At 38.1% G+C, this 13,192-nt stretch overlaps 1 protein-coding gene across 1 annotated transcript in view; it reads right to left on the bottom strand.

Annotated features, from left to right (window-relative positions):
- LOC118778853 (cadherin-22-like) overlaps positions 1–13,192 on the bottom strand; it is a 103,131-nt gene that overhangs the window by 25,797 nt on the left and 64,142 nt on the right. The window contains exon 9 of the mRNA XM_036530615.1: positions 3,606–3,723. Coding sequence (XP_036386508.1) covers positions 3,606–3,723 — 118 coding nt within the window. The remainder of the gene's footprint in view (positions 1–3,605; positions 3,724–13,192) is intronic.

Genomic DNA, 13,192 nt, shown 5'->3' on the forward strand with positions numbered 1-13,192 from the left:
ACTACAAAACTGTGAACTTTTACTGTTTAGCCTTAAAAAGCTGTATCCAAATGTGATTCATTTTTAAATTAGCTCGATGGTACAAAAGTCCATGTTTCAAAATGCATTAGAATGTATGCACAAAACTATCAAATATCACTTTGAGCTTGAACAGCACCACTTGAGCTGAAGCTGAATTTGTTGAAATGCCATACAGGGCAGTGGGGTATCTTATGGTGGTGCAAGGGGATTGGAACCCAAGTACTCTTGTTCCAGAAATTTTTTCATGTTAATGTTTCTTACAATTTTATTTAAAACTATAGGACACTGTATGACAATGGACAACCTTTGGAAATGTCATCCCCTTGACATTTGCAGATGCGTTCATGTTTGGATTTTTTTTCCCCTAATGAACTGTGGTCACAGTGTTGCATGATCCACTTCTGTCCCTGAAGGCTGATACGACCCCCATCTTTATTATGTGGTTACTAATCCCTGTGCTGGTCTAACGAAATGAAAAACAGGACATTTAGGCATTTCGCTTGACAGCAAATTCTAATGGCTGATATTGAATATTATAATAATCAATTTTTTTGCAAGAACTCTTAGTTCAAAGGTATTGGCTCATTCTGCACTACCACCACTGGTATTCAGTTCAGGAAACATATTGTATACAAACACGGGAGAGCACAACACATCAGTACAAAAATAATAATTACATCTGTGAGAATTCATCAGTTATGCATCCAACAGCTAGAGGTTGGTTAGTGTTTTCTGGGGCCGGCAGGGGGGTTACCTAAAACAGTAACATTGTGTGGCATAGAATTTATTGTTAGAGCAAGAAACATGCTTTGAATGACACCCCTTGTCGCTAATTTGTTTGATTTGTATGCTTTTCAGCATGATATTCTTCTTTTAGGCACAGTCGGCTCATGTACAGTAGGTAGACAACAAAAATGGGCCTGGATGTCTTTCCAATAATGAGGATTGCAGTTATGGTGTATTATATATTATTATTATATATGTATTATATTATATTATATTATCATTATTCATTTTCAGAAGGACATTTTTAGTAAAAAAAAAAATACACTGCAGCCAAGGTGCTCTACACCATCAAGATCATCATCATCAGGCTTTCTATCCTCTATCTCATCTTAGCTTACCTACCTGGAATCATTGTAATATGAAAATTTCACCATAATAATATTAACAGAGACAAGTCTGTATGCATATTTGCAAATAAGCCTGTTGCCAGCAAGCTAGCTTCAACCACTCTTTTTTGGCACCACAATGAGTTTTAAAGTAATTAACAGTTACCTAGCTAACTGCAATGATACTATATTCATTATTTCACACACAACAGTCAGGAGGTCATTTAACAACTCTGATTTAGAATACAAAACACAATTCTGAATAATGAGTACTAAGATGTGTTTACTCATTAGCTCAAATATACAGGAACTATCTAGCTAGCAATACAATTTACACCACTCTGTTGGCCTTACTGTTTTCCTGTCAGTCCTGAAGTTGGAGTTGTTTTGTAGTCAGTAGCTGGCTAATAAAGATGTCTTTTTCAGGTCGTCTGGCCGGTAATGTACTTTTTTTTTATATAAACACTACTGATTATTTATGTGGATGTGGCCTCCTAGTCATGTGTTTACTCTTCTGTCCACATTATTCAAAGCAAAGAGTGATAATTGTTGCAGAGTGGAGTGGGGGACAGAGACCCATCAGATTCATTAGAGAGGCACTTCTGTTTTCCGCCGGTGGTGATTTATTGCTGCTTGTAGTTATTGCAGATTTGTAAATTGCAGGTGAATTCATTGCGACCCGTCATGTCTCTCATACCGACTTATTAGCAGATAAAGTATTTAATGCGCTGATGCATTTGCAGGGAACTATGAGGCCCCTATTGACAAAGCTCTCGTGGCACCACAGACCCACTACTGAGCGCATTATTCATCTGACACTATCTATTAGCCACACATTAAGTGCATTTCAGATGAGGAACGGGCTACGTTCTGTGCTTGTGTGTGGATTGTGTGTGAGGCTTCATGCATTTGTAATCATAAGATAATCACTTCACATTAATGCCAGTTCATAAAGACACAAAAAACATGTATTATTTTAATGCAAAGCAATGCATTGGGAACTGTAATGAGAACTACTGCAGCAGGCAATTAGTGGTCTGTGTCTCTGTTTTGCCTTTCAGTTTTAAAACTGGGCTTATATTCTTGAAAGTAATATCATGAAATAATTATCAAAAATAATCCATAGTAAAAATACTGCAACAATTAGGTGCACAGCTATTGGCTTAATGTTGGGTAGCAATTACCATTTAGTTATTTAAGTTTGCATTTATTACCTTTATTCATTTTGTCAGTCTGACATGTTTTGGTTTAAATCATTGTAAAAAGTGACATCATCATTATCATGTTTTGCTGCAGGCTGTTTATGCCATGCACAGACTCAGATTTCATACACTGAACAGAACCACTTACTCACTGAATAAATGTCTGATTTATTTAAACAATTTTATTCATCAATTGACGCCTATCTTCACTTCATTAACCTGAATTAATACGGGTGAACGTGTATGTTTGTGTGTGCACTGTTGTGTGTTTACTTGTATTTGTTATTTATATTTGCTATGAATTTACAGACACGGGTCATGGTTTAATACAGGAGGTCCATTACATTGCATTTGCCTAACAGTTGCTCTTAACCCATGCAGGGCAACTTACATAACATATGGTTTTTACATTATCTGTTTATGCAGCTGGATATTAATAAAGGCAACTCGGGGTAGATACCTTGCCAAAGGGCAAAACATCAGTCTCCCGCCTGGGAAGTGAATCCGTACCCTTTCAATTATGATCCTTCCTCCTTACTACTATGTTACACTTCCAGTCCTACCAGACAGCAACAGGAAGAACTTCGAACACATACAGAGAAATCTAAAAGTTCATTGACAATCTGTATCTTTACTTGCTTTATGAATATTATCATAATAATTATCTGAATAAAAAGTAGCTCTGTTTATCTTGGTGGATATCATAGCAGTGTGTTTTAGTGGTTTTGTATGCATTATTCACTTCAAAATATGTTTACAGTTTTTATTACATTTGTTGCTTTAACCTCTTTTATGGTGCTTGCTCCTCCAAGCCTATCTTGGAAGTGACATGTCCTCCATTTTATGCTACGGGCAAGGGGATGAACAGTTCCAGGGCTACTTCAATAATAATGTAAACAAACCACTGGCAAGATCCAACACCACAGACAATGAAGCAAGTGCATGGCCACCCTACAGGACATCATCCACATTTTAATGACATATTTCTCCTTGGTTTTACATCATTAATATTATTTGAATTCTTCTATGGTATTTTTAATAATATTAATATTATATAATAGTACAAAATCATTTAATACTACTAATACTAGCACTACCACTGCTACCACTACCACGACTACTATGTACTACCACTAATAATAATAATAATAATAATAATGACAATAATAATAGCAGCAATTTCAATGTGATGTCTTTGGAATGCAACTGTAAATAATAGTCTGATGAAGTCTGACCTACAGGCCATGCTCTGTAAGAGAGGGACTCTTACCTTTCACATCCCACAGGGTAAAGTGGCGGTTGTTGGCAGCCTCGGGGGCCAGGGTGAAGTAGAACCGATGTCCAGACTGGGGCTCATCTCTGTCTACTACACTGATAGTGTGAATGAGCTGTGAAGAGAAAGGCATACAGAAAAGAGGAAGCAAGAAAATCACTGAGATTTTTTACAAAATCCTGTTTCAACAAATCAGTGTGCCTGACTGACATTCATAAATTTTGCGTGTGTGAGTGTTTTTTGGGGAGGGGGTGATTTGTCAGCAGGATGTTATCCAAAATCATCTTCACTTATTAAATTAGCAGGTCATGCAAAACAATAAAAGGATTTATTTATAGTGGCATAAAAGGAAACGGAAATACAGAACACTTTAGGCATTTGACCTAAAAACCACAGTTCAATTATTGCTCTCTTATATGCTTGTCAATACACTGGTGCTGAATTTATCTCACTCTTCAGGGAGTCAGCGGAAATCCAAATTAGAAAGCCAGAGACATTAATTTCAAATGCGTGTTGCTTTTTTGCAAGAACAGTACACAGACAAAAAAACACAGAAACACTTGCACACACCACGGGGACAGAATGTTCTCAGTCACTGTTTGTGTTCAAAGAACAGAACACTTCATATTACAAACATCCATGGTTCCCACAGCGGCACTTCTCAAAATGATTAAAGTGAGATATTTTCCATGTAGCAAAGAGTGGTTTTAAGCCTGTACTCCTGGAAGACATGACTCTAAGCATAGTCAGAGTCTCTGTTGGACAAATCCTGGGTACACAACCGCACTGTGTTTCATTTGTACTTTTACATTTTTTAAATATTTAGACTGCATTTTAATGTAAAACCAAGAAATTTTAACACCTTACCCCACCACACGCATACATACACACACACGCGTGCACACACACACACACAGAGACAGACACACAGACATAACATCATGCGTGCTCAAGCACAAGAACAAATGCATTAATATATACACACACACGTACAAATTCATATTATGATTTCATACCAACTAATACAAAGCCTTTTTGTATTAAATACACTGTAATTACATTCACATTGATTACAAGGCTCTATACTGCCACAGTAACAGTCATTTGCATACTAAAGCTAAATTTATATTTCACAATCAAGACTCATCCAAAAGAGATTATAAGGCAGAGATGACAGTCTTGAACTTGGAGCTCCTTTATATCTGACACCATCTCCTCATTCTCATTTCTTGTGAGTGGTTATTTGGGTGAGATTATCTTTAATACTGGTGCTGAGAAGGTAATCCACAGTGTCATACAGCAATTAAAGATATGAGAGGAAGCCTGAACTGAGAGTATAAAATCTGATTAATGAAAAAAAGCCTTGCCTAGTGTTGTGTGTCACCTAAAGTAAAAGGATTATGAACTTAACACTTCTTAACACAAAGGCTTGTATGTTATCCTTACGATGCAATCCTACATCCAGCCAGTAAAAGCAACGGAAATCATAGACTTTGTTTCAAATATGACTACCGATTATTGATCAGATGCTATAAACACTGGTTTTCATAACTGAAAAATACCATCTTTATGGATTTCACAGATATAACAGGTAACAGGTATGTTCCTTAAGTAGTCATAACTCAGATGAGCACAAAACAACAACACAATACAGACGGACAAGACAACACAAAAGGAGGTACAAGGTCTTTGTCTATCACTGTCTCACACATGAATGGGTACCATGTGCTGCAACCTAGCATCAGGGTGCCACGAATTAAAGAAGACACTTATCGGTTTGGATCATGCAACCGAAAAACTGAACAGGGCCTGATGGTGCCAGCACTCAGTGAAGCTTCAAAAGGGCTTTGCCGCCCAACACGCCAAACAAACCTCCTTACTCCAGGAACCGGCAGTGATGAGACTCTTGACAAGAGACTCTTGACAAGTCATTAAGCAGATAAGCACCCCTCGGCCTCAGACAGGTATTTATCTGACGAGACACTATTTCTATCAAACGTTTTCACCCTGTTCCAACCATGTCAAGACAAAAGGGCGTGACTAAAAGGGTGAGATGAGGACTGTGTTGCCTTACTCCACACGGTGAGACAAATCTCTTGAACGGAGCAGATTTCAGTCCTAATGTATACAATATAATGCATGTGTCATGTTTGCATCTTGGTGGTGTCACTTTCTCCTTAACTCTGACTAATGGATTTAAACAACTATTACTGTTTATGCACAAGACACAAAATACAAGGCAATATGCACTCAGATTTGCCACTGAAAGCAAAAAAAAAACACAGCTGTTAGACTGAATGCCCACAAAGTGTTTTCACCAAAGCAAGAAAAGACGGCTTGCATAACTGTTTTGGAGACAGAGCAGACACAAGGTAGACAGGTGCTCATCGACCTGTACGAAAGAGCCCTGAAAATGCAAGACAGCAAACAGCAGTCTGATTCATCCAACGCTCTGCAAATGGAGGAAGCTGTGATCAATGTATTTTGTAGCTAAATATTTATTTAACTCCATTAATGTGTTATGGTTAAAGTTTTTTTTTTTCCAACAATTTGAATTCTATCACTGTCATTTCTTTTTTGGGTTATGTTACTGGTAATGTTGTAATTATTTCAATGTGCTTTCCATTGCATATGCATACTGCAGTGTTGGTTAACATGTCTATAACATGACTGCATGGCAAACAGCAGGCTTCCAGTGGATGTTTTTGCCACAGCATGAATACCTCGAAAAGTATCCACATAAACGCATGTCCCACGATCAGGTGTTCACATTTTTAAAACTATAGTCATTTCACAAACACAAAAGTTAATAGCATGTTCATTTTACCTTACACCTGAATCAGTGTATATTTATCTTAAATATGTGCATTGTGTTTCTATCATGACATTAATGTTACATATAAAATGAACCTCTAGAATGTGTACACCACGGTAAAATCCATTAAATTCCTGTTGCTTTTAGAGGTCCATCACTTTAGCTAATTCTATGCGAAATGTATTCAGACTAAAGGGTTGATTTTACACAAGAGAGTATTTGCTTTTGAAGTAGTACAGCTTACTTTGTCAGCTCCGGCCCTGAATGTCAGGGACATCATTTACCGAGCACACCAACAGCTTGGGCTCTCGAGAACCCCACACTTTTGTTGTTTGTGTTTCTACCTCTTCCATTTATTGTGTAAACTGCTCTGATATGAAGAAATAGCACAAATATGCCTGATACTACTGCTTTTAGAGCATGCACTAATGCGGCTATTATTCTGTTCAGGGAATAGCCAGTTGCTAATGCGCACTGTGTTGCCACTGCAAATGTAACGCTGAATATGCCTTGCTTGGTTTTGTTTCAGGTACTGCTTTCATTTCTTCTTGTCACTGCTCACAAAAATAAACAGACAGGTTGGCTGGCTGATGCCTCCCACCTGCTTTGTAAATACTTACCTTTGCCTCCGCACCAACACATTCATTTAATACAAGGGATCAACAAACAGCCAGGAAAATTCAACAACTATGTTTGCAGTGTTGCCAGTTGCGGCACTACGAAGAAACAAGTTTATATTTCAGTAATATTTTTGTCAGGGCAAAACACAAGCCTGAACAAGGGAATGTTTGCACTGTTCGATAGGTCCTGGAAACCGGTCAAACTCATCGAGCTTTTTTGGCCCACTTGGAACTTATTATTCCAAAATAAATTAATAGAAAAACTCCACTATTTAAAAAATAACTAAAACTAATTAACATTAGTTCAATGAGAATGAGAGCAACAGCATTACCCACAATGAAAAATAATAACACACACAAAAAAAAATAAAAACTCAGCAGCTTGGTGAGTGTGTGGGAGTATATTGAGTAGCAAATGCAGCTCCCTCAAGCACAATCACTTAATTAGATTTCTATCTAACAGTCCCCCTACTGACCCTCAAATCTCTGGCAGCCCTGGAAAACAAGAACAGAAGCTTTTCCCAAAACTAGCCTGACTTCTCAAGGGCCAGCGTGGACTAAAGGTTCTGTGATTGTATCTGTGTTCTCATTTGTGGGTGTAACCTTGCACTCCAGCATCCACAGAGAAAGTTAACTTTAAGTCACTTGCACATAACAGAATTATAAAAAAAATAGCATTACTGGTACTAATCATTTTGAACATACTGCTCACATAGTGGAAAAGACTGCAATGTTTATTATACAGTATAATTAATTAATTAGGCCAACAATTTTTACACATCTTTTTTTTTACAGGTTAAATTAGCAATTTCATGTCATCATATCATGGACCACATCACCAAGACTGTAAGAGTCCTATCTACTAATAATTTGCTCTGCCAAATAAAAAATAAGTTAAACTCAAGAAAATGAGGTGTGTGTGGAATACTCTATTTTATACCTATAGTCTGGGTAGGTACAAAATACTAGAAAATACAGGAACTATTTAAATTTATCATTTCTACAAAAAGGAATTTTAAAATACTTTAAGCTCAAAATTAAATTTGGCAGGAACAGAACCATTTATGAGCACAGTAAAGGAAATGTGAGAGACATGAATCATGTCAGAGGTCATTTTTATAGCCCATTACTTGCCCATTTAGCACTGTAGTCTGCAGTTGTACGAATGGAAATAAACATATAGCCCATTCTGAAATTCTACCCATCGTATTTTCATACATGAAAGTATCTTTTGTAAGGTTCGTATGTCATGCATTTTCTGTATCCCACGGTAAGCTTGATTTCATGGGGGAAAAAAAAAACCCAGATTGTGATTTAAGGCTCTCTGTGTGTATGTGTATGCATATGTGTGCATCTGAGGGGGGTGCACATTAGTCATCTGGCCTGTGCTGTCCCAGGGGGGGACTAAACCCTTGCGATCTGTCACGCCGACCCACGGCGCGCTCTTTGAGGGCCTGTGTCGAGCTGACAGGCCCGTCCCCCTGGGGCCGTACTTAGTATTTGCCTTTCCACCCGGCCTTTTTGCGCACACACCGCACTATATGATACCTGTCTCTTTGCATTTAGTCCAGCAAATACCACAGGGTCAATAAAGAAGTAGGGAAGGCACAAAGCTCGCACTTGTTTCACGTGACAGTCAGGGGACGGCAGACAAGGAGACAGAGCAAAGACACGAAGGGAGGCCATGAAATGGCAGAAATTGGGGTTGGTGCTGGGTGGGCATAGGCCCAACCAGGCCCTGCCATACTGCAATACTTTTGTGACACAATGCTAGGTGTGAAGTATTTCTCCATACCTGAATTAATTCACTCTCTGTATCTTGACAGACTACATTAGACTCTGTTTAGATTAGACTACTCAGTTTAACTGTGACGGATAAGTAGGAACTATTATCGAAAAGCAAACTGGAAAAGTAATTCTGGATCTTGTTCGTTGTTTCAATCCAGAGTACTCTTCATTTAAGAAATATTGGTGTAAGAAATAAATGCAGATAGTAGTCAAACACACTGAGACAGAATAATTCCTGTGCAAGAGTTGTGTAAAACAATCAGTTTGAGGTCACTCACAACATCTAATACACAGCTGTATTCAACACACCATTGGCACACAATTTATTACAAAGATTTTACAATTACAATTTAAATACAGTATAACCCTTATCTCAAAAGCACATAAAATATTTTTAGAAAAAAGTTTAACTAAATGCCTGGATGCCAGCTGCCATGGCTGAAATAAGAAAGACACTTTCTATAGGAAGTGCTTTCTACACTGCTTTCTTCAGCCTCATGATAGTCTTAAGACCAATGAAAGAAATGGAGCTATGAACCTGGACATTCCACAGCCTTAATTTTATGGGATCCCAGAAGTAAGAAGGTGTCACATCATAAAGGGAATTTGAACCGGCAAGGCACCGCTGCGCCAATAATCAAATTATCAAATGTTATAATTAAGGCAAATTAAGGAAATTGTCTGTTATGGCACTGTAGCTCACACAGTGCCATCAGATCACATGGTGATATTCCAACAATTATCGTGAGTCATGTTGTTTTTCTTACAATAGTATAATAATAGCAATATCAAACACTTGACAAACATGCGTTTGAAGAATTTAGCAAAGGACATTTTTCAACTGAGGCAAGAACATGTTTAAAATTATTAATTTCAATTTTATCTGTGAACCCTGGAAAGATGTGCTTCTTATAAGAGAGCTCAGAGTATCATGTACATGAGGCATTTAATTGATATTCTTTAATATATTTTTCGAACATGCATAATACAGGTTATGCCTGAAATAAGAACAAGAACAAGAAATATGTGTAAGAATGAAATATTTGTAAGTCACACAAGCTGTAAGCTGTCTGTGTAAGCAGGACTCACAGCCGAAAGGTTGCTGGTTTGATTCCCCGCTGGGACACTGCTGTTGTACCCTTGGGCAAGGTACTTCACCCACAACTGCTTCAGTAAATATCCAGCTATATAAATGGATAAAATTCTAACCTATGTAAATGATTCTGGATAAGAGTGTCTGCTAAATGACAATAATGCAAAGCAATTGTGCCTATCCAGCTAAACTGAAAACCTGACAAGTCTTACTTTTGACGGTTCTATACCAAACACAGCTAAGGCGAGAAAGGAAATTGGTGCCATTCCCAGTGGGCCAATCACAAGACCACAACAGCCAGTGGTATTTATCCAGCATCTTCACTTGAAGAACAGTGACACATGTCAGGCAGAATGAAAGTAAACACCGTCTGCCATGCAGAACAGCTGTGTTTCACTGCTGTAAGGAATTTCACCCCACCCACCAAGCAGCTTACGCGGTGTCACACAAGTCCTTTTATTCATGTCCCCAGACTTCTCCCTCCAGATTTAGTTTCCATTTAAACACAAACAAACACACTGTATCACCATCCCTCAAATGGGATCAGACCCAATGCATTTAATGGCTTAGAGTAATCTGATTTCACCGCTGTCAAATCCAGACTGAGACTGTGTCGCGTAATGAGAGGGCGGGTGTTAACACGGCACGCAGAATTAAGGAAGGCTCATAATTGTGCCCGCTGTATACCGAGCTGTCGGATGTCGAGAGAAGATAAGTTCCTCCGGCCCAGTCTCTGTGATGACAACGCAAAAAGGCTTCCCATCTACTGGTAGCATTAACAGGAAAGGGCAGTTTAGTGTAAATACATACCTTATGATATATTACTGTGTGAACATCTCCTTTATTACAAAGGCTTGTATTTCCTCCCAAGTAAAAAGAGCCAGAGGGCCTAAAGAATGGTGATAAAGAACTTTCGGAGCAACCCAATGAGCCTTTTTTTGTTTCGCCTGATTTCAGCTGGTAACTTATGGAACTTTAGTTGTTCATCAGCAGAGTGCATTATGATTATCAGTGGGGCACGAGAAGCCAAACAACACACATTCATTTTTCTAAATAAACATTTTTTGGAGCCGAAACAAACAAAAGTTGGTTATATCCCCAATTCCTTTGGTTCTTTCTCGGTTTTCATTTGCCTAGCGAATTACTTACAGAGCGAAGCTGGGAGAATATACCTGGAAAAAAAAAGAAGTTTAGAAGGGGCAGCATTTGGCTTGCAGGTATAAGAAAGATGAGTTTAATTATACATGCTCCCAAGGGGCTGCTTTCCGTCCAAGCCACTGCTCTGATTACTTGTGTACAGTAGCAGGGAACTGAAACAGCATTAAAGCTCATTTACACACTAACAATGGGCACCTCTGTGATCCTCCAACCTATATTTTCATTCAATGTTTTCCATAACTGGACTTTGGGGAACATCGGTATCAAGGAGCGATTCATGAGCTCAAGCCACTGGACATGGTGAAGCCACTGCAATACCCCCGAGAGAAAGGCGTACAGTGGGGGGTACTCAAATAGCAACGTTTTTTAATGAAGACTATTAATCAAAAGCAAAATAAGGAAAAAAAAAACACATGTATGCATTCTCTCACTGTATGCTCTAGTTTGCCCTGTGTATTTTTTTCGTTCTTCTCACTTAAAATTCACAATGAACAACAAAACTGCGTTCTCTGTGTCATGTGAAGTGAGAATGAGGCAATGCTTTTTCTTCAGCAAAACAGATTTTGAATAAAAGCAAACTGGAATTGGAGTTCATAAAAGGGAACTGCATTTTAGGACAAGATTAGGAGAAGTAAAGTGTTAATGATCCATATGAACCAATGAGACCAGCAGGTACAATATTACCACTAAACAATATATTTTAAACCACACAACGAAACTAGACTGAGGCTAGTTGTGTAATATGATGAATGTCTCATTGCTCTTCCAATTGTATCATCGTAATTATGCTTTCAGCTATTAAATTACAGTGAATTACAAACTGTATTAATTGTATTACTACATCTATAACAGAGCTAGCTAACTACAGCATGCAACCTCAAATGAACAGCTTCATATAACATAGGCTTCTCTGTCCTGAACAGTCCACTCATGCTGTTACGGGACCAAATGTCTGGGGCATAGTCAAACAATCACGCAACTAGGGGGTCAGCATCAGTTAGATTTAGATCACCTGGGATTCTCCAGTGCTGTATCGACAGTACTTAGTAAAGATCTCCTAATATTACACTGGTCCTCCTGCCTAATATATAATATAGAGTAATTATTCATAACAGTTGCTAGGTCTATACATGGGAGACTTCATCCCTGCAATTATGGACAACACTTCAGAAAATCCTCAAGACATTATATAACTAGGGAACGACAACCCATTTAAAACTCCATAACATTCCCAGCTGACTAATGCTAAATATTTATGTTTAGCATTTTAATGAGTAGCACAACTATCACAATAAATAACACTTAATTTCAAGAAATCTCTGATTTCCCTTGAATTTTAGCAAACTATTAGATTGGATCTGACAGCTACTTACCAACACGGTCGTAAAACTAACAAAATACCAACAAGACACATTTCTGATTATACATCTCACTCTTAACAGCAACTGTTTCCTTATTTCCTCAAGCCAGGTTTTGCAGGTGGTAGCATTACCCTCTGGAACTCTGGAAAAAACAGAGGTGATGGTCTTAAATCAGTTCCTAGGTCTGTCTGTGATAGGATTTCAACTCCTGATTCATGAAGCTTCTAATGTTGAGTGTTTTTAGCTTTAACCACCAGCAGTAGCCCCTCACAAATTCTTGTCTTGTAATTATTACAAAAACACAGACAAGTTTATTAATTACAACTAATTGTGTAACTTTTTCAGTGGAGAGACTTGAACAGTACATTTGGACAATTGGACCCCTTGTAGTAGCTTTATCTGCTGATCTATCGTCTGGTACAAATGAGTGGGAAAGAACTGGCAGCTATTAGGGGATGCAGACATAGATCTGAAAACCTCATTTGCAAGATTTGCACAAACACAAAACCGTTGATTAAATTGAAGAGGTTTGTACTCCATCAAAGAGTATGAGACAAATTAGTATTGGAGTGCTAGCTTGATCAACATCGCTTGTTGTCACTGGGATTTTTGCCGTTGCCCACTGTTTTAAAATGCTGTAGTAAACTATGGTGAATGTATTACAAAGATGTAACAGAGCACTTCTGTTAAATTTTATAAAATGAAGTCATTTGAAAAGTCAGAACAATTGCTTGGAAGCAGACAATAAG

The sequence above is a fragment of the Megalops cyprinoides genome, chromosome 6 (assembly GCF_013368585.1).
Source record: "Megalops cyprinoides isolate fMegCyp1 chromosome 6, fMegCyp1.pri, whole genome shotgun sequence".
Taxonomy (NCBI): domain Eukaryota; kingdom Metazoa; phylum Chordata; class Actinopteri; order Elopiformes; family Megalopidae; genus Megalops; species Megalops cyprinoides.